The 25,050-nt window shown below is 38.0% G+C and overlaps 3 protein-coding genes and 1 long non-coding RNA gene across 8 annotated transcripts in view; 2 read left to right on the forward strand and 2 right to left on the reverse strand.

Moving 5' to 3' along the window:
• LOC130992384 (T-complex protein 1 subunit beta-like) overlaps positions 1–25,050 on the forward strand; it is a 629,300-nt gene that overhangs the window by 308,775 nt on the left and 295,475 nt on the right. The gene's annotated exons all lie outside the window — the stretch shown is intronic.
• On the forward strand, positions 8,906–12,917 carry LOC130993244 (thioredoxin Y2, chloroplastic-like). Of its 3 annotated transcripts, none has more exons than XM_057918076.1 (5): positions 8,906–9,143; positions 11,069–11,157; positions 11,346–11,523; positions 11,941–12,016; positions 12,473–12,917. In XM_057918076.1, the coding sequence occupies exons 1-4, from the start codon at positions 8,970–8,972 to the stop codon at positions 12,004–12,006; spliced, it is 507 nt and encodes a 168-aa protein (XP_057774059.1). In that variant the 5' UTR covers positions 8,906–8,969; the 3' UTR covers positions 12,007–12,016; positions 12,473–12,917. The 3 variants fall into 3 exon arrangements, with proteins under 3 accessions (XP_057774059.1, XP_057774068.1, XP_057774055.1); XM_057918085.1 differs by lacking the exon at positions 12,473–12,917 and adding an exon at positions 12,144–12,212; XM_057918072.1 differs by lacking the exon at positions 12,473–12,917 and having other exon boundaries at positions 8,907–9,143; positions 11,941–12,212.
• Positions 12,159–14,385, reverse strand: LOC130992712 (phospholipase A1-IIgamma-like). Of its 3 annotated transcripts, none has more exons than XM_057917463.1 (3): positions 14,325–14,385; positions 13,227–13,887; positions 12,159–12,871 (listed from the first exon to the last, which is right to left on the reverse strand). In XM_057917463.1, exons 2-3 carry the CDS (start codon positions 13,866–13,868, stop codon positions 12,266–12,268), a joined length of 1,248 nt encoding a protein of 415 aa, XP_057773446.1. In that variant the 5' UTR covers positions 13,869–13,887; positions 14,325–14,385; the 3' UTR covers positions 12,159–12,265. The 3 variants fall into 3 exon arrangements, with proteins under 3 accessions (XP_057773446.1, XP_057773435.1, XP_057773439.1); XM_057917452.1 differs by lacking the exon at positions 14,325–14,385 and adding an exon at positions 14,117–14,280; XM_057917456.1 differs by lacking the exon at positions 14,325–14,385 and adding an exon at positions 14,117–14,278 and having other exon boundaries at positions 13,227–13,869.
• On the reverse strand, positions 19,631–21,898 carry LOC130993471 (uncharacterized). The gene is made up of 5 exons (XR_009091676.1): positions 20,838–21,898; positions 20,593–20,738; positions 20,350–20,484; positions 19,983–20,258; positions 19,631–19,809 (listed from the first exon to the last, which is right to left on the reverse strand). It is a non-coding gene; the product is annotated as an uncharacterized LOC130993471 (long non-coding RNA).

Raw genomic sequence — 25,050 nt, forward strand, 5'->3', positions numbered from 1 at the left:
GCCCAAATAATCCGAATAAAAAGTAACTTAAAATCGATAGGACTGATGCGAAATCAAGTGGGTCGATCTGATTAACATCCCTAACAATAACATACGATGGGATGTGCCTTTCGAAATTTCTTAATGCAATTTTATTGATCACCTGAATATAAAAAGAGCTTTGTTTATAAATTTGATTAACCTATTATATCTAATTAATTTAAGTGATAATATATATATTGTATCTCTCTTAATTTTCTGAATTTAAAGTAATTTTGTAATATTATATAATACCAGAATTATTTATTACAAATATTATTATTATGTTATCTTAGCTTATTTATATATATTTATAATTTTTATTTAAGGAAAACTCCATTAAATTAATTAGATTATCCGAAGTCGCTGCTTCGTAAGCAAACATCCTGCAAAATTCTGATTATCCGCAGCACTCCAAAATCCAAATTCACACCTTTCACATGGCGACATCTCAATTCCTCTATTATCCGTTGCGTCTCCTTTGGCTGGGCAACAACATTATACTCAGGGCGGATCCAAGATTTGTCGATAGGGGGCTGAACTCGAAGGTATTGAACGGGAGTTTGGGGGAGGTAGCCCACGAATCAAATTTTTCGGGCAGTCTGTACAATTCATTTTTATGTGTAAGTAGAATTTTGATGGACTTAGAATTAAAATTTAGGGTAATTGGTAAGAAAATACACAACCTTTGAACAAATTCTCATTTTTCCCCTAAACTTTCAATCTTCGCGAAATAATACATCAACTCTCTTGATTGTAGCAAACTTCCCCAACCAATTTTCTCATTATTAGAAATCAACCCCTCTAAAAGCAAACATGCACAGAATGACCCCAAATAAAATAGATATCTTTTGTTATTACAAAATACAAAGCAAATGGCTCAACATGCTTCCGTAACACTTCAAGATTAATCAAAGTATAATTCAACATTATACCTTTCGCCGAATGGTCACCTTCAGGAGTCAGTCCTTGTTGCGTTTTACAGACCTTCCGCCCTCCAGGCTTCGTCCAACCACGCACTCGCAAGAGATGGTTGCAACCTTCCTCCTTCACTGTGTTTCGACGTTGAATACTTTGTTGAAAAATGAAAGAAAAACTCTACTAAACCGGAAAGTTGGGTAAAACGGAGTGTTAAAAGAGGAATTATAAAATACTTAATTTATTTCATAAAATATTCCCCAAGGGATGAGACTAACTTGATTAGCTACTCATAGTAGCTAATCCTTGTATACATAAATTAAAAGAACTAAAACTTAAAACGAAAAACTTTGAAAACTAAAAAATAAAATTACAAAGATAATTTTCTAGAGAGAGAGTGTGGTGTGTGAAAGAGTTGTGAAAATTTTCGATGATCTCTTCTCTCCAGAGCTTGGGATTATATAGAGGTTTGATCCCCTCTATAATGGCTTGGTAGTTGGCCTTGGATTCTTTCTTTGTGGCCAGCTCTCTTGAATGTGACATCCACCTTCTTTTGTCGGCCATGATTACCGACACTAGTTAGTGCCTTCACATGGAGTTGAACCTTCCTTTATCTTTTTGTGATAATGGTTGGGGAGGTCCCTCCACTTTTTCCTCCACTCAGCCTTGTCTTATGCTTTTGGTGAGTGGTGCTTTTCTGGTCCCATCCTCCATTATTCAGTTGATAATGTTGTGAGGGGCCAGCCTACAACTTTTCCACCATCCTTTGTCTTCTTTTGATGAGTGGAACTCCTGTAGAATTACCCATTTTGGTCAGTGGGTAGTTGGCCTGCCTTATTATCCACCCACTTCCGTCGTTTTTCTTTTAGTGGGTGGTCCTCCTGTCTTGAGTCACATGACTATCTTTTCTATGTCGGGCCCCTTACTTTTTTGGTGCCCGAGGTGCTCGTCCCCGTGGAGTCTTGTGCTCTTCATACTCGTTGGACCGGAATTTCTTTTTGTTTGGCTTTGGGAAGAAGCCTTTGCCGAACTCCGGTTCTTTCTGCGTCGGACACTCTATGCAGATGTGATCTGTCCAATGACCTAAATGGGCAATGTTGCAGAACTTGTGACGAGTTTCTTTGCTTCCCGCCACCTTGTTTCGCCAGAGAGTCTGCCTTTTCTCTTCAAAGGCCTTCTCCGCGAAGCTTGTAGTTTTCCCTGTCATAGAATTTAACAGGAAAGATCCAAGTCCTGCGTTATGAGAGAACTTGAACTGATACTTTACTTTGTCCATCTCTGTGAGACAGACCCATAGTCCCCACGCACGTCTCGTGGAGATTTGATCCTCCGTGAATGTTGTGACAATGGAAACTTCATGATTGGGTGCCGTAATTCGGTTTAAGGCCTCCGTGTCGGGTCTCCGAAGCTTAATAAAATGGAAAGCTTCATGATTCCCTTTTCCTGCTGGTTCTGGAGCGGCGCTGAGGAAGTATAGCTCCAGGACATCTCCTCGGTTAAGGGACTGGTTGTTCGCCCAAGCATCATAGACTGTCTCTTGGATCCACCTGGGTAGACCCTTGATTTCGCTAAATGTTGGCGAAGTAGTATAAACTGAGGCTAATGCCCCGAATTCATACCACTCTTTGACCTCCTGAGGATTGGCTCCGGTGGTCATCCATATGCGAGGATATTTTCCCGCAACATCAACCCGACAATAGCTCGGATTGAGCCCTTTTCTGGTATTGAGTTTTTCCCATCTGGACTGGTACAGCTGCCAAACAGGAGAAATATCAATAATATTAGTATCAATCTTAGATTTGCCCGTCAGTGGCCTAAGACTGATCTCTCCCTCTTTTTCCCCAGAGGTGGAGGGTTGACATGTTGGTTCGGGCGGTGAAGCCTTTGCAACATCTTTTTCTCGAGGATCCGGTTTTAACACCTTAGCCTCAGAACTTGTGCTAGGGGTATTTGAATCCCCTGCTACAGGTAATCCGGCCTGTACGGTAATGCCTGCTTCAATCATGGGAGCCATGATCCCGCGCAGGAGCGGCTTGTGGGTTGCATCATTAAGATTTAACATCTTTTTGATACATTCTCGTATGCGGTTGGTTACTTTGGATTCAGCATCCGTTTGTATCCTTCCCGCTTATTTGGCATGGAGTAAACACTCTTGCCATTCTTGTTGTAGCATCTCCAGGTTGTCCAGGAGCTGCCTCTGGTTCTCCATGATAGAGTCAACCTCAGTTGGCTCCATCCCTTGTTAAGAAATCTGCAAGAACATTTTGATCAGATTTCAAAATGACAATATCATAATCATAATATTGGCATTCTGCTTGCCATCTAAGCAATCTAGCCTTTTCAGGTTTAGATTCTATCTTTTTTGTTAAGAAAACTTTAACGTTAGTGTTATCAACTTTCAAAACGAATTTCTTAGCAAGTAAGAAGAGCGGCCATTTTTTGAACGCCTTTCTGACTGCATAAAATTCTTTCTCGTTTATGTGCCATCGCACAGCCTCGTTGTCAGAGAAAAGACCGCTACAATATCTGCAAGGTTCTTCTCCAAATGGGGTGATCTTTGTGAGCACGGCTGCCCACCAATAATCACTTGCGTCTGTATAGAGGACCAAATCATCCTCATCTTGTGGTATTGAAAGTTTCGGGAGATTTTTGCAAATCTCTTTCAACTTCTTCATACCCTCCCGATGCTCCTCCTTACATATGAATGGAACATCTTTCTTCAGTAAAGGACTGAAGACTTTCCGGTGCTCTGCAAGATTTTTGATAAACATTCCTGCAAAGTTAACAACTCCAAGAAAGCTTTGGAGCTGCTTCTTTTCCTTGAGATCCTCCGGAAATCCTTGGACTTTTTCCACAATATGATCTTGTAGAATTATCCCAGTTTCATCGATCTCGATCCCCAGAAACTCCATCTTCTGGGTGGCTATGACTGCCTTCTTTTCAGACAGCACTAGTCATTCTTGTTGACAAACATCCGCAAAGATCTCCAGATGCCTGACATGTTCATGAATGTTCTTTGATGCAATAAGAATGTCATCAATATAAACAAACATAAACGAAGAATAATCCTTGAAGAGATTATCCATCTTTCTTTGGAATATCTGAGGCGCATTGGCTAACCTCATTGGCATGACATTCCAGACATAATGTCCTTGTGGAGTTGAGAAGGCTGTAAACTTCTTACTCCCTTCCTCCATGCGAATCTGGTAGAAACCTGACTTGCAATCGAACTTTGAGAATACCCTTGCACTTCTGATACAGTTGATAAGGTGTTCTCTGCTCGGGATGAAGTATCCGTCAAACTCAAGAATGTCATTAATCCCTTTATAATTAATGACCAATCTTGGCTTTCCTCGCTTGATCTCCCCATGATTTCTTACCAGAAATCCAGGACTGCTGTAAGGCGATTTTCCTGGTTCGATCAGCTTCAAATCAAGGTGTTCCTTGATTATACTCCTCATATCCTGTTGATCTTGAGTGTTCATCAGGATAGGTCTGAACCTTACGAACTCATGCTCATTTCCAGTTTTAACTTTTAAGGTAGCTTTGAGCTGGTTTTTGTCCCACCATGCCAAAGGATTCTCATGGTAACACTTCTGAATCCTCCTTTTGACGTCGGCTATGGACACCTGTTCTTCTTCCTTGATATCTTTGTGTGATATCAGGGAGACTTTGAGGATTTGAATTTCTTCCTCGGAGAGATCTGGGAATCCCTCAATTCTGCATTTGAGCAGAACATCTCTGAATCTCCGTTGATCCTTCATCTGTGGTCTCCGGAGTCTGCCATCATCACCACGCTTGCTGCGGAACTTGATTGGCATCGAGCGATTAAAAGCTCCGTTAAGCCTTTGCACAATGATCTTGTGGTCACAATTGGTTATGAACACCAGCCTTCTGGCCTCATTATCCTGTGTATACCGCTTGAAGGTTTGCAGAAAATTATTTCCAAATAATATATCTGCTCCGGTATCATGAAAATATATCGGTGGTGTCTTGACCTTGTACCAAGGTGTTTGACCTGCGCCTCCGATCAATATTTTCGTCTGTTTCACTCCCTTTGATAGGAGCAAAATCTTTTTGGAGAAATCCCTTCCCGCAATTCGAGGCAGTTCTTCTTCAACTTCTACTGGAAAGACTCCTCGTTTTGCTGTACAGATTCCTGCTTCTGAATCCACATAAGCAGCAAAATATTCTGCTTTGAACTCCTCATATAACATCCCAATAGAGATGTATATCGAGAATGGACTTGTCATTGGATCAACAACTTCTGTCGGTCGATCGTAATCTCCATTCCACTTGCTTTCCACGACCATGGTTGATATTTATCGAGGAAATTACGTCCTAAGATTAGGACGTCAGTCTCTTGTCCGGCTTGGCCTTCGACTTGGATTTCAAAGCCTCCGACCTCCAGAATTCTGATATATCGGTTGCTTTCTGGATTCGCCAAATAATACAACATATTGCAAGGAAACTTATTTTCCTTTTCAGTTGTATTAAATCTTGTGGAAACCCATTTCCAACCTTCGAGACATTTGAGCTTAACCCTCATGTCTGGAACTGGTATTTCTTGTATCGCCCTTCTTTCATACGAATGAGAGAAACTCCTTGTTATAGGCCCTGAAGTTAGCCTATTTCCCTGGAATGATAGCCTTGGTGCTCCCAATCTGAGACTCTGATTGTGGCTTAGCACCTGCTTGTCTCCTACGTCGATGTCGATTTCCCTGATCTGGGGAATCTCCACTCGGTTTGGATTGACTGCCTTGGCTACCTCCTTGAATATTTCTGGAATTTCAATAAATTCTTTTCCCAGAAATAATTCTGTGTGGTGGGAATTTGATAAGGCATACGAGACTTGATAAGTCAGTGAGTATGGCCTATTTCCTCCCGTCATAAGCTCCTTCTTTTTGTAGTCCTGATAAAGCGTCAGGGCTCGGCTGAAGGATGAATCCTGTAGATTATAAGCGATTTGTGGGTAGAACTCGGTTATAATTTTCTTGGCATAGAGATTGCCTGAAAAAGCTCCAAGAACTGATTCTCTGGCATCTCTGATCCTTTTGTCGCAGAGTGCAACATCAATTGGTTGATCTGTCCCTGGGAAAAGGGAAGATTTAATCACCAACTGAATTGCTCCAATATGAATCCATTTCATCGTATTCGCGACTTCTGGCTTCATTCTCTTAAGATCCCTCCGTATATCTTCGGCTGGAACCAGCTGGATTTCCACCTGATTGCTTGTAATCTCAATTAGAAGCGCCAATTCTTGACTTGTAACGCCAAAATAGACATGATGCTTCCTTTTGAATGGAATCAAGCTATGTAAGACTTGATTCAATCTCCCATTAGAAAACCCTTGGTATGTCTGTACCTCCTCGGTCTCCTTCTTGAGTTTTTTCACGAGCTTCTTCACCACCTCTTCTTGTGGAATCAGAAAATGACTAGTAAATCCACTCTGATCCTCCTTCTGTGTGTGGTAGACCTCGTGTTCCTCTTTAGTCTGACTCGTCTCCGGTTGATCCATCGGTTGTCTCCGAATCTTCAGAATTAAAGACTTCTTCTTGTTCATATATACTCTCGTCAGAGGATATATCTTCGAACTGATACACGGGTATCAATTCCTGGTGGTAGATAGCGTCTTCGATATCCGGTGTGGATTCGAATTTCCTTATCCCTCTTTTTTCGTTGTCTGGGCAATTGGTAGATATATGCCCCTTTGCACCGCATGTCCAGCAGTTGCAATCTTTGAAACTTTCATTTGCTTTGGCTTGGGTACGCCTGGAAGTTTTCCTTGCCGGGATTCTCTTTTGGGATGAGAATCGGTTCCTTGATGGTCCGCTCCGATGGCCTGATTTGTAGGAGCGTGCCTTCTATCTGGTCCACATAGTTCTTGGCTTCCAAGAACTTTTCCTTGAACTTTTTTCATAGGGTTGGTACCTATGCTTTTTTCTACTTTTTCGTTGATACAGCAACTCAGCACCAATCTCTGTTGGAAGATCAATGTTGTCGCACATCAATGGAGATTTCTTATTGAGTCTCCTCAATCTCTTGAGATTCCTCTAGTCCACTGCCTTCTGGCACCATTCGGACAGCTTTTTATGAACATATGACATCCTTCTTGACGCGCTGTCAAGTGGATATTCTCCTGGTGAAACGTACTCGTTGATGAGCATCTCCCTCCATGGACTTGGAAACTTTGTGAAAAAGAGGTCCTTGGCGGTCCGATCATCAACTACCCCCATATGGACATATAGGGTGTATAGGCGCAGAAATTCATCGAGAGCTTATGGCTCTAGCACCACCAGTCTTAGATTGTAAAATGCCTGATGATATTTCTTTTGCTTCTCTTCTGCGGATCCCTCGAAAAAACCCATTCCAAGAAAATGGATTTTAATCTGCTTGGTGGCCAACTCAAGGATTTCAGCAGCTGATGTTTGGCTGAACAAATCATTCTTTCCCGTGGTGTCGGCTCTATCCCAGAATTATTTTGCCATGCCTGCAAAACTTGCCTCGAAGATTTTGACAAATTCTTCTTTGTCATATTCTATCGTGGCAATCACAATCTTCATTGCTGAAGCCCATTCATCGATAAGTCCTTCCCCATCTTTGAAACTGGCTTCATCGAGGTTGAGAATCAATCCGTATGGATGGATTGGTTCTAGTGTGGCTTTTCCCACGGAAGTATCCCGCATCTGTGGCCGACGTCGTCTGGTTCGTTGGTAATGGCTCGCATCATCTGAAGCCCCACCCCTCTTTGACGACTCTCTTTCTTGGTGCTCAGTTTTAGGCACCTCTTCTTCTTGGTTCATCTTTAAATCAACCATGTTGAGGTTAGCAAAAGATTCTGCTAACTCTTGTAGATCTTCTAATCCGATTCGATCAAGGCTATTCATTTGCCTTTCATGATTCGAATTATGTCCTCCGGTTTCAGCTCCTTGGGTGCTGAGTCGAGTGGTAGTGGATACGTCGGGTCTTTGGACCATTTATTCCGAATTTTTCCGGAACATGGTTTTCGCCTTTCGATCTCCTCCACCTTCTTCTGGATATCACGCAAGAGGGTTAGTATTTCCTCTTGTTGGAGTGATATTCTGCTTATCTCCATCGGTAGTTTGTACAACTTGACGACGTAATACTCCACCGTTCTTTGAATCTCCCGTAAGTTGACGTTGTCGGAAGAATTCGACTCGATCTTATGGTAGCTTGGATAAGCTACTCCTGCTTTGTCCTTCGGTTCCATCAAGTATGATATTGATGGAGGTAGGCTCTGGCTTGTCTGTTTGCCGATTTGGCCGCGACATTCTCTAATAGGGCATCAAGATGCTCCTGGATGTTCGTAATGATTTCACGAACAGTCTCCTCGTCCTCGGTGATATTGAGCATAAGGTAACGCCAATACCATCGTAATTCACCCATTAGGTGACTAGCTTCTCTTTCCAAAATCTGGAAAGATATCCTGTACACAAGACATCTCGGACATTCGTCCGGATCCATTCCAAATCTTATGGAGTCTCCTCCCACATAGGTTAATCCCATAGGTAACATCATAAAATAAATTAAATATAATATAATTCCTCAATTAAAACCCGCTCTGATACCATTTTAGGCGAGCGTGGGTTAAACAAAATATATCCATGGTTTTTGGGGTAAATCTATAAAAAGTCATTTTAAAGGGGGTTAATTTTAAATATTCAAAACATGGAAAGGAGAAATTTGAGACAAATCTCAAAGTTGGTGTATTATTTTACAACTTTGAAAGGTAAGGGGAAAAACGAGAATTGACTCAAAGTTCATGTATTTTGATGCCAATATCCCTTTAAAAAATAATCTATCTTCTACAAGAATAAACTGATTTTTATTTTTATGTTGAAATATTTTTTTTTTTAAGTTAGACTGAGCTAAAATTGAATTGTGTAGATATTAAGTTAAATATATGTAATATATATAGGACAAAATTTCCCTTGATACATCCAGTCATCCAGTCATCCACCCCTTCCACTTCTGTAAATCTCCAAACTCGTCTCCCAATTTCCCTCCCAAAAATGGCGATTTCTTTAGCGGCGGCAATCACCACAACCGCCGTCCGGCTATGTCCTTCTTCTTCACCTGATAGCTCGAAGCTTTCACACTTTTCTTCTCTTCAGTTCCCGTCGGAGCTCCGAAATTTCCGGAGCCACCACGTTAAATCTCGCCTGCGACGTCGTACGCTTGCTCTGGTAAATACACATCGTGAAATTACTAAGATTTTCTTCATATACTTTCGCTCTCAATTTCTGCGCAATGTGTGAAAAATGTGCTTCCTTTGGGATATGGTAGTGATGGATATGCTTTTATCCTAATCAAGGAGCCCTAATTTTTCTGCTAATTTCTGTTGTGTTAGTGTGAAAATTGAGTGGATTCATGATTATGAATGATGAGAAATTTGATGAATTGCTCTTGTTCTTGTTATGTTCTGTGAGATTGATGTCTGGTGTCAATTTGATTACGTCTTTCACCCACAAATTGAGACAGATTTTTTACATGAATCTCGAGATGTAAGTTTGTGCCTGTTTATGCTTTTACTGGAAAACTGAGCAGTAGCATATGATGCAACAGAACTGATTAGCTCAGGCCATCTCCATCCATTTACACCAAACTCAAACCCATTTTATAGTATGTGTCACATCCAACAGTAATTCTTCTCCAACCATTTACACCAAGCTCAAACCCAAAAGAAAATTCTTTAAATATTCTCTTTCCACTTACTTTTTATACTTCTTCAATCATACCTATGTATTTCTTTTAAATTATACATTTGCCCCAATTTTTTAATTAACAATTTCATATTAAAATAAATATTATACGGAAATTAATTTTATTATTATTATTATTATTATATTAAATAAGCAACAAAAAAAAAAACTAAACTTTAAAATAAAATTCATTAAATATTACATAACTTGAAAATAAAATACGACAAATAAACCAACATCCACATAAAATTCAAGACATGGAATTAGTATATTCTTCCCACAAATGTTCAATTAACTCATTCCGAAGGTCGAAGTGAGCATCTCTATTCCTTATGGCTATATAGCGAGATAGAAATTTGTGAAATCGATCCGGTAGTGGTGCATCTCTAGCAACTTGAATTGGAGTAGTAAGGTCACGTTCATCTTCAACTATCATGTTATGCAATATTATACAAGTGGTCATTATAGCACGTAGTACTTCTTTATCCCAATAACACACTGATCCAGCTACAATTGCAAAACGTGCTTGGAGAACTCCAAATGCACGTTCTACGTCTTTTCTGCATGCTTCTTGTTTCATTGCAAAATGTTTCAATTTTTGAGTATGAGGCTCTTTAATTGTTTGCACAAGGGTAGCTCATTTAGAATTATTAGATTAATTTTGTATTTCTCGTGTAGTTTATTTATTTGCGTCTGCTTGATTTTCGAATTATGTTGTGTAATTTTAATTATGTTGTTTTTATGTGATGTGGTATTTATATTATTAATATTATTTTAAATATTCTTGTATTATACATTTTAATATGTCATGTAATTAAAAAATTAATCTATTTTATTGTTGCAAATTAAAACTCTATTTTCAACTAAATTATTCTCAACCAAATTATTATTATTATTATTATTATTATTATTATTATTATTATTATTATTATTATTATTATTATTATTATTATTATTATTATTATAACTTTCATTCCTTTCTTATAAACCTACGAAATTAACGAAAAAAAATTAACTTTCATTCTAATCATTTAAACCTACTAAATTAACAAAACAATATCTAGCAAGAAGAGGGGTTAGTTTGCAATTCTTAAAATTCTATAAAGTGTTTTAGTATAATGAATAGTGTACCATTTTGAGTTTAGTGTACCATTGGAGAGGTTTTGGTACACCAAAATGGGATTTGGTTTACCATTGGAGATGGTCTCAGCTCAAACTACTAGATTTGGTTTGATGTTTATATTTCAATTGAATTGATTGAAGAAGGTCTTTGTGCATAACTGAGTCTCCCCGGATTTCTAAGTTGCCCTTTTCCTGGAAATGTGTGAGTTGTATCTATCTGAGATTTTGATGTTGGAGAAGAGCTTACGTGTTTTGGTTGATTAATATGTATGACCGGTATTCATCAGGTTGCATCGAAGAACCAGACATTTTCGTCATTTGATGAGTTGTTGGAAAAATCTAATAAACCAGTGTTGGTGGACTTCTATGCTACTTGGTAATGATTTTTTTCTTTCTTTCTTTCTTTTATCCTTTGCTTTTGTTGCTAGAGTTAATCCTGATGATTTTCTCAATTTGTATAACTATTGTAGTAAAATGTGCAACGCTTTAGTTTTTGAAGTCGTGGTTGCAAGAAAAGTCACTATCATACTAGGAGAAACTAATTGTGTTTTTCGCCTTTTCTAGGTGTGGTCCTTGCCAGTTCATGGTTCCTGTACTGGAACAAGTCAGTGCTTCACTGATAGATAAGATCCAAGTTGTGAAAATCGACACAGAGAAATATCCCGCCATTGCTGACAAGTATCAGATACAGGCATTGCCTACATTCATCTTGTTCAAGGATGGGAAACCATTTGATCGCTTTGTAAGTGATGATTTTGTTTCATAACTCTTCTTCAAGCTTAGTTTCGGTATGCGTAAAGTTCATATATATCTTTCAGTGATCACATGCTAAACTAGTTTGGATCAAGGGGCACAATCTGAGAATTAAATTACTCTACTTGATCGTTTTACTTTCTGTTCATTCTCATGCATTAACTGTCAACTGCCTTAGTATGTAAAGTTTGAGGGACATGAAGCTTCTTAGATGAATAAGAGTCTTATAATTGTCTTTGTGATTGCTGATACAAGGTTCGAATCGACTAATTTAGCGGCAGTTCCGTTTTCTATACCTTGTTCAAAAGAAATTTTGTTAGGGGTTATTTACACTGTGCCTTTCCCAGCAACTGTTTATAACTTTATCATTTCTACTTTACTTTTTTTTGATAAATTCGACGTTCAGGAGGGTGCAATGGGTGCAGACCAGCTGATCGAACGTGTCGAGGCTTCCCTTCAAGTTAAACAGTAGCTCTGTGGAGGTGAGCTCATGTACATCCCAAGAAAATTAGCATCATAAAAGAACGAAAATGTACATTTGTTCATACTGATTATGATATTCTTAACTCTTTTCACTTAGCAACCATTTCTTTGATTTTCTGCTGCTAGGAATGTGATTCAGACTGCATCCAAATTTGTCTTCAGTTATATTGTAATGAGAATTTTTTGCATGTTCAATCTCATTATTTCATCAATATCTTGAATTAAACCCTCCAAACATAATTAAACACTCAAAATGCATCGTTCTCATGATCCATCAATTCCCAAGAGCCATCTTCCAACTGCACCATGCCTTTGTTTCTGTCACACCACCATGATTCAGGAACACAATATTCATCCTTCAAACAATCCATATGCTTATTAACCAAAGCAATATCTCTCATAACTTCAAGCTTGAAACCACCTTTACTCCCTTGTGTCCCTGCAACTCCATGCAGGTACCCTTCCAAGGCATGCCAACTGTTCACAGTCCCCGGGCTCTTCAAGTAAGCCGACTTCCCCGTGTCGATCCCCAGCTCCTCCCCGACCTCCGTGTACCCTAGCAACGGGTAGGTTGGGACAACGTCTCTCGCGTTCCTCACCCTCAGGATGTAAAGATTCTGTAAATTTGAGAAGAATGCCTTGAAATTGTCGTCCCCCACGCGTGGGCTGGCAAAGATGAAGGCTGTGACGGGGCACGCCTTGTTGGGCATGCCCTTGGGCTTGTTGTATCCATTTGTGACAATGTCAATTGCATTCAAAGTAGCAACTGCAGCACCTAAGCTGTGTCCAGTTATAGTTAAGCTGATCTCCTCATTCTTGTATTCCTCTACAAGTCTCCTCACCTCAGCCAAAACCTAATCACAGACAAAAACAAATTGCTTTGTCACAAGTTGTTTTTCTCACAACAATTTTATCAACAATGTAATTGCCCTAAAATACACGAACTCTGGGTCGTTCTTGGTTTTTCACATGAACATTAGGACTTGTCCCAAACTACACGAACTATACTTATATTGGTTTTGCGCATGAACTCTTAAACTTGTCCTATAACACACAAAGTTTACTCTGTTTGGGATTTTCTCAGAAATCCCAAACCGAAACTGACATGACAGCCACATGAAAAATTGAGATTGTCGTCTGGATTTGAGGTTTGTTTGAAAATCCAACAAAAGTAAAGTTGGCGTATTTTAGGACAGAAGTTTGACGTACCTGGTTTCTAGCACTGGTTTTATTGAAAGGTGATCTTGGATCATCAGAAGTGTAGATTGAATACCAACCAAGATGCACCTTAACCTCATCATCCCCTCCAAACACATCCGGTGCAGAAACCAACGCGAACTCGAAATCATTGCTCCATTCGAGCGTCATCACCGTGCCCCTCCACGCTATCAAGATGTCCCTCCGGCCTAACGCAGACTTCCCTTCATCCGTGGCCACGGCTGCAAAGCCAATCCAGTTCGACTCCTTGCTCCACGCCTCCCTTGACCACGACTTGATGATGAAGGCGTCGGGCAGCTGGGTTGATGAGGTCGCGTAGAAGTACTTGGTGACACGGTACTTGAACGGGTTGCCCTTGTCCACCCCAACCCTAGAGAAGAGGTTGCCCTTTGCATATCTGCTGCTCCCGGCATACTTGGACGCCCTCTCGGAGTTGAACGTGTCGTAGGTTGCCTGCGCCATCTGGCCGTAGTGGATGATGTAGCGACGGAGGTCGAGGTCTAGAGGGTCTAGAAGGCCATCCCAATGGTTTAGGCCACTTAGAATCTTCCATCTCTTGGCAATGCTTGAACTGGCTGCTTTCTTCTCAGTGCTTCCTGTCCTTCTTTTCTTTCTCTTGAAGCAATGCAGCATTCTGCTTTTACCAATTTACCTAATCAATGTATGTACAAGTTGTAATGTTTCAGATAACGAAACGTAGCTCAGTTAGTAAGACATATCGCCTCCAACCATTAGGTACCTTGGATTATTTCCATTAAATATATACATGTAGATGCATATGAGCACAGAATCATAAGACAAAAAACACAGTTAAAGAAAACAAAATCTAGTATAGCAGGACTTTGACATAACATGAAGCAGCTTAAGACATGATAAAATACCTCGAAAAATTAAACTGCAGTTTCTCATAAAATTATCTGCAGATGGGGGGGCTTTAAATAGTTGTGTATATGTATATATGTTGATGTAAAAGGAAAACCTAGACTTTGATTTATGCTGACATTTTAAGGTTTTTGTTTTCCTAGCTCTGGACATGTGTTTCTAACAGCATATAAACACACACACACACATATAGAGAAAGAGAGCTACAGTTTTGGCAACGTTGTGTGGAGTAGGTTGAAGTGTCGATTTCCGTTTTCAGATTCTTGGATTCAAAGGGCAATATATATCTAAACCTAGAAGCAAAAGTTATTCTATGTAATTAATTTGTTAATAATGATGCTTATATTCTGAACGGCAGGAACATTATCTTAATTTGAGATCCCTACATATTTTCCGTGTGCATGTAATATATACCTAAATAAATATATTGAGGGACAGTGATTAAAATGAGTCCAGATATTTTATCGTACTAGAAAGAAAAAACGTACATTGTACGTGTATCTAATGTTATTTTAATTGATAATCTATTATTTTAAAAAAATCTATTAATTCATTACTTTTATTAGATAATTTAATGAATAAGCCTTATCAATAGCTATAGATATATATCGCATAGATTTACTGTAATATCTAATGAATTAATATATTCTTATAAATATAAATATGGAAATATAACCTTAAAATAAAATATGTAATAAGGGTAAAATAGGCAATCCACATATTGTGCGTAAGACTATTTTCTAATGTATAAAAATAAGTATTCTTTATAGATTTGGGTGACAAATAAATAAATAAATATATATATATATATATATATATATATATATATATATATATCAAAATAGATTTATATTTTATAAATATAATAGTAATAAATATATACCAGGATAAAATAGGCAATCCACAAGTTGTGCCTTAAACTACCTTAGGCTCTTTTTCTATTAGTATAGATAAAATCAGAGTCAAAGGATTTTTTAGGACAGTAACTTAGATTGATTTGAAAATTAGGACAATAACTTTCGAACTTGTAAAAATAGGACACTAATTAATAAGCGTCGTAAAAATAGGACATTTTTCAGCCGATAATTGGCTAAAAAATGTCCTGCGGATGCAACACTTATTAATTAGTGTCCTATTTTACTCTAAAAAATAATTAGTGTCCTATTTTTACAAGTCTGAAAATTATTGTCCTAATTTCCAAATCAATCTAAGTTACTGTCCTAAAAAACCTTCGAACTCGATAAAATCATAACCATTTTCAATTCTTATTTTGAAGATCTACGGTGTGTGTGTGTATAATGAATGCTTAATTATACAAATTACACTTATCGTGCATATAAAATAAGATTATGAATTTGCTATAATGAATCTGTTGTGAAATATTATGAACTTAAAAAAAAATGCAACCTATGAAATTTGAATTCTGAATCATGAATTCATTCAACAAATTAAGTCAGGAATCCATTATAGATCTTCACAATCTAAAACTAAAAATAATTCTTCTTTTATGATATATACTTGGACTCATTTGAACTATTCTCTATATCAACATATATATATATGTACAATAAACTATTCTTGAGATATTTTCAAGAAACCTATTCTTTACGTTCCTTGATTTCTTGCTTTCTTTCTCATTTTAATAAAAACGTTCCGTAGCAGATTTTCTGTACCCTAAACTAAAGAGTTGAAATACATGTATATATCATGTGATATTACGTCTAATCACGTTTTATGTCATCAAAGCAAATTTTACCTATTAACGTAGAGAGATCATTAATACAAAAGGAAATGCATCGCATGAAGTTTATAATTGAAAAACTACTTTTTCTTAAATAAATCTCAATCCACGTGAGTGACCAAAATACTTTAATAGTACTAGTATTTAAAAAGAAATGAAGTAATTAATTTGTTCTTAACAAACTTGCTGTGGAAACATTCTTTAATTAGTGACTAGCTATTGCTAATAATGTTGTCTGGTTGGTGTTGGAAACTAGTGTTAGCTTTGAATCTGAATTATGTAGGGGAAGACGTTGCTTTGAAGTAAGAAAAATTAGCCAATTTTCATTGATTGAGGAAGATGCTTGCAAGTCTCCCATTTTTAAAGCTAAACGATAAACCCCCTAAAACTGTAGAAATATTCCAAGTTACACACACCGGTGATGAAAGACGACAAATTGTGCTTCTCAAGTTTAGCAAACAATAGGGCTGAGCAAAATCAAATCGGAACCGCCAAACCGAACCGAACCGAACCAAATCGGGCGGTTTGGTTCGGTTTATGTAGAGAAAACGGTTCGATTTGGTTTGAAAATTTTCAAACCGCCAGAAAACGGTTCGGGTTCGGTTTGAGAAAAACGGTTTGGTTTATAAACCGAACCCGCCCGATTTAAATATAATTAATAAATATTTATTTTTAAATAATTAATTAATAAATATTTAAGAATTAAATTTAGAATTTTACACTTTACATTAAATTCAAAAGTACATAAGATTTTTATTCTGTGCTTGTTCTTTAATTTTTACAAACTCTTGATTGTAGAAGTAAATGGATTTATCTAGATGCGGTAATTTTTGCTTATTCATAGTACTTTAATTTTTGCTTATAGCTTTTTTTAAAAAATTAAAAAAAAAACGGTTTTGGTCGAACCGAATCGAAAATTTACGGTTCGGTTTGGTTCGATTTTGACCAGTCAAACGGTTTGGTTTGGTTCGAAATTTTTTAGGCGGTTTGAATTTCGGGTTGGGTATTTCGGTTCGGTTTCAACCCAACCCGTCCGAATGCTCACCCCTAGCAAACAACATGAGCGATACGATTTGAGGTTTCTTTGGTGGGGGCTAAAGTTAATTAGGTAAAATAAAATACAATTTGATTCAAGTTGATTGAAAAAGAAGATGGCGTCCACAATGGAATAAATCTCTGAATGAATATTTTTTTAGGGGCCATTTTTTTAAATATCAAAGCATAAAAGATACAATTATATAATCTTTTTATAAAAATAGATATTTTTAATACTAAAGAGCTTGTTTGGTACGCAATATGGGATAAGGCATGATATATTTGACTGTGATGTCTTTTACTATATGTCATATAAATATCATATTTGGTATAAATGCATTAACATATCTGTAAAATATAATAATATATTGTTTGGTATGATGTATTACGATTATATAAAGTTAATAATAGTTAAATTAAGATTTGTATTACGTATACCACATCCGTAGGTGATAAACTGAATCCCTCAAATCAGTATAATATTTTCGGGCTTTTAATTTATAAAAAGGGTCATGTGTTTCATATTAGTTCTTACCAAACAAGATATTAGGGTGTCATAGATATATTATACACCCACCCGTACCAAACGAGCCATTTAAATGTAAAAGATTCTACTACCCTTATAACTAATAAAAAGCCTACATGAAAAAAAAGAACTTTCTGGAAAAGACACAAGCCTTATCAAAATAGGTCCCCACAAAATCTCTTTAAAGGCAACTTCTCAATGGCCATTATGGACGGGAACGACACAAAATCAAACCACGATAGGTCAGCGTCGACGTTAGAGTCGGGCTCTGAGCAACATGAACCGTTCGTTAATAAATTGTCGGTGGGTGCCCTAACTCTCCAAATTTTTTGATTTTTTCTTCGAATTTTCGCTTCAAAAAATCGTGTTTATGCATAGTTAATTGATGCAGGAGTGAATGCACATGTTTGTGTGCCTTTAAATAGTGTTATTTAGTAGTTTGAATATTAAAAATATAGTGTTGGAGTGGTACACACAGTCATGCTCCCGATGGTGTTCAACTAGGTACGATGGGCACGAGAAGATGACTCCATGCCCACAATTTGATGCATCATCGTGCGCATGATCAAGTACCTTATTGCGGGCAAGATGATGTGGGCACAATAAACACTCATTTCGCATTGTTTTTATTGATTTATTATTGCTTGAAGTGTTAGAATTGTGCTTGAATGTGATATCATTTGTTATGAGTTTCGTATTCTTTCGTGATATTACATTCACTACTAGAAAAACGCTCATAGATAACGGATAATCCGTTATCTATGAGCAAAAAAACCGTTGTGTATAGTGGTGTTATCTATTCTATACGTCATACATAACGGTTTCAAAACCGTTATGTATAGTAGCATAGATAACGGTACGATGCGTCATACATAACAGTACGCATCCGTTATCTATAAAGGTTATACATAACGGTTTTTCACCGTTATGTATTAAGATTTTTCCGTTATGTATTAATTTTTTTTTTATTTTTTTTATCATAGTTAACAGTTTTTTGCACTTTTTATAACGGTTTTAACCGTTGTCTTTGATATAATACATAACGGTTTTTCACCGTTATGTATTAAGATTTTTCCGTTATGTATTAATTTTTTTTATTTTTTTTTTTATCATAGTTAATAGTTTTTTGCACTTTTTATAACGGTTTTAACCGTTATCTTTGATAGAATACATAACGGTTTTTTGCACTTTTTATAACGATTTTTTGCACTTTTTATAACGATTTTTGCAGTTTTTATAACGATTTTAACCGTTATCTTTGATTAGAATACATAACGATTTTTTACACCTTTTATAACAGTTTTTTGCACTTTTTATAATTGTAGTATATTTTTAAATTTTGCAATTTTTATAAAACGACAAAATGATAAAATCAACAATAACAATATTATATATCATCCAAAATATTCATACATTATTATACAAATGAACCAAATATCAAGTATACATCATCATTGCATATTCCGATTCAAAATTGAAAATACCAACTACCTTATAGCTAAAACAAAAATCTATCATACAATGTTTCTAGCACCAAGTCCTCAAGAACTAGTTAATCAACCTGCTATGATTCTCCGGTTGTCTTTTGACCTCAAGCCATCCCAAGCTACCATAAATTCATTACGCATTCTTCTAGTTGCCTCATGCTCAAAAGCATCGCCACGGGCGCCAAGTATGCTATCAACCTGCACTCGGCACATGGCGAAAGATAGTAATGAAGCCAAAGCAGGAATGTCTAAGTTGCACTAAGCTACTGGACAAATTATTATGCACAAGATAATAATGAAACCAAAGCATGATTATTGCCCTTTGTATATCATCTTATGCTATGGACAAATTATTATCCAACCCATCATCTCAATTATGCCCGGTTGTCTTCACATGTATGTCTAGATTTCAGGAACAAGTGTCATCGCTAAGCAACAGCTCTCAGTTCAAAACACATACAATTATAAAAGATCAACCTTATTGAAAAAAATAAAATATACAAAGCTTAATTCTGTGCATGAGTCAAAATAAAGCAACTGGCTAACCTTGAACCCATTTTCATGAGTGCATGGAGGGTAGGAGGTTCTGAGTCATGAGGTCTACCTTCCCCATTTCTCTCACAGGAGAAACCTCATTATGAGTAGTGCATGTGATCTGAACACTACAAATAGAATCTGAAATAATTCATTCGGATCCAGACAGTTCAGCAGATTTCAAGATTTAACTGCAGAGAAGGTCGTAGACAAACAAAAAACTAGTTAAGGTAAACATGTTTACCATGTCATTAGAAGGAATGCTACCATTAGGAGCAGCGACCCTCCAAGCTATTGTAGCCGCCAGCTTTTCTGCGATTCTGAAGCCTTCACTTCAGATCCGGATTGCCCCCTCACAGCAGCAGCGTCCTGTTCAAATCACAAGTCAGCCGCAGCACATTTAAAGCTGACTAGACTAAATCAAACACAACTATAATCTATTAGTGAACTTCGTTTGATAGCAAAAATTTACATAATTAATTAAGATGAACTTAAGTAATGACAAGAGGAAGAGGAATATGAGATGGCACTGTAAGACTCACGATTTTCCAGCACCACTCGTTTCCAAAAGTGTGATATACTTCATTTCTGCAGCCAGATTATATTTTACCAGAAACCGTTAAAATAAAGTTGCTTTTCATGGGATAGCTCACCTATTCAAAAGTGTATCAAAGTCGTAACCAAGTTCTGGAATAGACACAATCACCAAATGAATAGCATGAGAAAGAGTGTCTGCTATACTGCCACCACCAATGCAGATTTCAATCTTCATCCTTCTAATAGCAAGTTCAAATGGAACTTCCCAGTTTCGGTATTTTCTAAGTACCAAACAAAAATTAATATAAATGCCTCATATTCATACCAGGATCAACTTACTTTCAATCAAATAATAAATCTCATATATCTTACAAAGATTGCCTGGGTAGTGGGTAGGTGGAAGTAAACACGACAACCATGAAAGCGAACCCACTCCTCCCTGGGACAGAATTTCTTGCAGTACTCTTTTGCTTTAGAATCTTCAATCTTGTCAATGTTGTTTAATATCTGCAAAGCAACAACAAACCAAAATGAATATGAAAAACTGGCTTAAACAGTCATGTTCGATACACTGGATCGTGATCTCCGAATTCCCACGAAGCAATAAAAGCTAACCTTCTCTTAAAATTGAACACGTATAACAAAATTTCTGTACATGTTCCAGTTCTGTCACATTTAAATCCAAATAGTAGGAGTCCGAAAACTCATCAACTTCTTCTTCCAGCTTTTTCTTAGTTGCCTCAGATAGAAAAAGAAAGTACCTTCAAGGACAAGAGAACGGCCAGTTAGAAAATCAAGGCAATAATCCAAAAGAGACAGAAAGAGAGCTAAAATTGCTATACTGTGAGTCAATGACTGACTTTGGCTGTAAAGGGAGAAGCTGCTTCTGCATACAACATTCAAGGAGCCAAGAGTAGTGAATAACATCTCCCTGGCGCTTTGCAGCCTGAAACTTGATTCCTATTAAATATATTCAGCAGTCATTCCTTCTGAAGAACATGTCACTTTACTTTTCTTCAAGTTGGTGGTCAAGTTTCATTCCTGGTCTGCTGTCACCTTTGCTTGAGTATGAACTACCTGAAGAAGAAAAATGAAACCAAAGGAAATTATATCAAGAGCCTCCTCAGTTCTCGGATATAAGTGAGCACGCCTGTTAGCATCTAATACCAAATGCAATCTACACATCTTCCAACAATCAGAACAAACGGATTCTGGTCTAAAGCATGACCGGTCTTGCCACTAATGTAAGCTAATCCCTCTAAGATTTTGACATGTATCTGACTTACGAAGAGATTCAACTAAGCGAGACTCATAATAATATCTGATACAAGCACCCAAGCGAGATCCCAACCTCTAAGATTTTAGCCACGACATACACTGATAGATGTTAAGTTCTGATATTTTCTTACTCAAAGAAGTCAACATGCTTACATTGATACTATATCACAATGGATAAGAAATGAGACAAGAGTAAGACTTAGCTCTTAGGAAGCCCGACTGCCCTGTTCCCATCAAGTTAGAACGGCGAACCTCACCGTTTCAGGACCCAGCGTCGACGACAGCCCTTACTGATTTCCTTTGAAGCAAAACACAATCTGTGGAACCCAAGCCGACGGCACGACGGCACATCGAACCGGAACCGCGGTGACATCGCTGGGTTCAGGTAGAGAGAGATAATTAGGGCTCGGTACGATTTTGAGGTTGGGAGTTTGAGAAAATGAGAAGGATTGAGTGAAGAGGATGAGAGAGGGAAGGGCTGCACCTCGCCGACCCTCCACTGGCAGCAGCGATTCGCCGGAGGAGCAGCTAGGGCACGATTTTGTGAGTAAATTTGGGGCTTTGTGTCTTCTTCATAAGAATTGAGAGATGGGGGATTGAGAGGGAGACGAGGGAAGGGCTGCACCTCGCCGACCCTCCACTGGCAGCGATTCGCCGGAGGAGCAGCTAGGGCACGATTTTATGGCCGGAGTTGAGAGAGAGAGAAAGCTGGGGGATGAGGGACGAGATAGAGAGTAGGGGGTAAAGGGAGGAATGTTAGAGTTTTATTTTTTATAATATTATTAAATTTAAAAATAAATATAAAAAATAATACATAACAGTTTTTAGACGCTCATATATAACGATTAAAACAACCGTTATAAAAAGACGCTCATACATAACGGTATTATCGCTCATAGATAACGGTTCGATAATACCGTTATGTATGAAACTAATACATAACGCTCATACATAACGAATTAATTCAAACTGTTATCTATTCATATAAACAACAGTACATAGATAACGGATTTTTGCCAAATCGTTATCTATTCCTAAAAGTGCGCTCATACATAACGGTTTTTAAAAAAAACCGTTATGTATGCACTGTTATGTATGTAAACTTTTGTAGTAGTGATTTGAGTGTAGTTTTGGCTATTTTGGTGCAGATTTTAGTGTTATGGAAGCACAACATTGATAATGAGGTCCAAGCGTCAAGTATGAGGAGAATCGAGAAAACGAGCACAAAAGGAAGAAAAATCAAGAAAAGATTGGAGCTCGACGACCAAGCCTTGAGATCGTCGAGACATACATAGATTGGAGAAGGAGGGCGACGACTGCTGTGGAGGTGGCCAACACTTCTAGACAAATTTTGGCACCTCAGCGACTTGCACGGCGGTCACCGAGCTGGAGGAGGGATTAAAGTTTGACCTTGGCGACCTGGCACGATGTTTGTCGTGTCCAACTATCATGTGCAAGACAATATGTGAATTATGTTGTGTTCGTGTGCTTGTTCATTGGCCTTATGCCTTTATGTATTTATATTGCAGCCTAATTGTGAATGAAAGAGACCTACATTGTTCATTGTTACAAGTCGAATCAATCTTCATATGCGAGAGTCCTTATTTAAAGAGATAATTTTGACATTACAACGGTTAGCGAACTATATTAAGAGATTCACCTCTAAGGTTGTTGGCTGTTTGATTAGAGTGTAGAGACTAGAGAGACGACAATACAACTAGAGCCCTACATCACCTTATAGCCCGTCAATTGAAGGGTAATCACATACCCTCGGACGAGTCGTGGTTTCAGATTGTCGGGAAAACCCTTCGTTTTACTACGTGAGATTATGCCTTGATCACTAGACTTCACTTCAGCAACTATGAGTTTCATCCACAAGGCAACCATCTCATTCAGCCTGACAGTCTTTTCCACAAACAATTCAACGCCCGAAACACAAAAGTTAGTAAACTGCACCAGAGGTTCAAAGATCGAAAATTGGGCAAAGACATTGAAGATTACGTGAAAGCAATCAATCTGTTGGTTTACTACTATTTTCTCTAATATCGGGGCGACATCGTGGTTGAGACATGGGCATGGGTGTTAGTTGACATTTTGTATTTTCATTGGACTAGCTCTCTTGTTGTTGTTGTTGTTGTTGGAGTAGCTTGTTATGTGACATAAGCACTCTCTCATGAGTCGTCTGCAAGTCATAAATTGCCTCCAGTTTACACTATGTCGGAGCAAGATCGTGGTCTACACGTCTTTTCTATCGCCATGTTCCTCGTCTGGAGTGCGAAACTATATGGCATGTTAATGTCGTACTCTTTACGCATCTTTACAATTATCTCATTTGGCCTCAAAGTGACCTCATCACCGACCAATCTTTTAACAAAATAACACGAAGCAACCTCAGAAGTCACCGACTGTGAAGCAACATAATTCAAGTCAGTGTGACAGTTTGATCCAAGGTCAACTTGGTAATTCTCCAAATGGTTGCACCTCAACACCACACAACCTAAACGTGCATTCTTTCTACCACTCTTGCAAATGAACACAATATGACTGAACGATCAGTGACACACTCTAACATGTTATCCAAATGACACATTCATATAGTTATCCTCAACTCTTCCTTGGACTAAAATGTGGACCCCAATTGTTCGTCCTAACCCAATGTCTCAGCACTATCAGGGTCGGGAAATTGAATGATCCAATTGCGTAGTGAACATTGATGCTCAGGCTCGCCAGACTGATGGTTTGATGAGAAGTGCTGATAACCATAAATCTTATCCATTTGTGCCAGCAGTCGAACCCAATTAATAAACTCTATAGACAATGAATGAAGCAAATCTTTACTTTTATCTTCTTCTCATCTTCGGACGTATCCTTATCTTCCTCATATTTCTCATATTTCTCATCTTGGGATAGCATGCTATGATCTATGTTGTCATGCTCTAATCCCAAGTCGCAACCTCCCACATTAACCTCGGGGGAAGGGTTGTCGTTCTCATTCACATAAACCTGTGTATTCTCTTTCTGTTTCACTAGCAATTGGAGTAACTCGATATCGCTCAGCAATAATTTTTTTACTTTGATGTCATTATTCATGCATACCAAATATCATAACACATACTATGTATCTTTTCGACCATACAAACTCTCTCTAATAAGATCCACGGGGTTAGCAAGACTAACTTTGCCCTCATCGATGGATCCTCGTATATATATGTCGATCGCTCCTAAGAGCATCAACAACGGTGGGTGCAATGGCGGGATCGAGCCCGGCCTATCGCACCCGCCAACATTGCCGAACCCGGGAGCGATGGAGAGGGAGCAAGTGGGCGCACCGGGTGCGAAGGAGGGGCGGTGGCAACACGTGCCCCTTTTCAAGTAAAAAAAAATAGCAAATTTGAAAAAAAAAATTAAAATTGAAAAAAATCGGCAGTAGCCGTTTTTTTCTTCCCGTTGAGCATCTATCCGTTGCCCCTTTTTTTTTTAATTCTTCGCACCTATATATATATATATATATATATATATATATATCAACAAATAGCAAAAAAGTTCATCATTCTCCTCATCTTCTTCTTCATCTTCTTCTTATATTATTTCAACAAATAGCAATGGAAGGCGATTGGAGCAACTATTGGCGTGACCACCCTCAAAATCCATCCCCCGGCGAATCAAATGCTTCCAGGCAAGGATTCTCGCCGTTCACGCAAGAATTGAATGCCTTTCAAGCGGCGACCGCGTTGCCGACGTGGAGGAGATTGCTTCTATGCCGGCTAGCACCAAACGTTGCAACTATTATCCGCC

Source organism: Salvia miltiorrhiza, chromosome 1 (genome assembly GCF_028751815.1).
Source record: "Salvia miltiorrhiza cultivar Shanhuang (shh) chromosome 1, IMPLAD_Smil_shh, whole genome shotgun sequence".
NCBI classification, from domain to species: Eukaryota; Viridiplantae; Streptophyta; class Magnoliopsida; order Lamiales; family Lamiaceae; genus Salvia; species Salvia miltiorrhiza.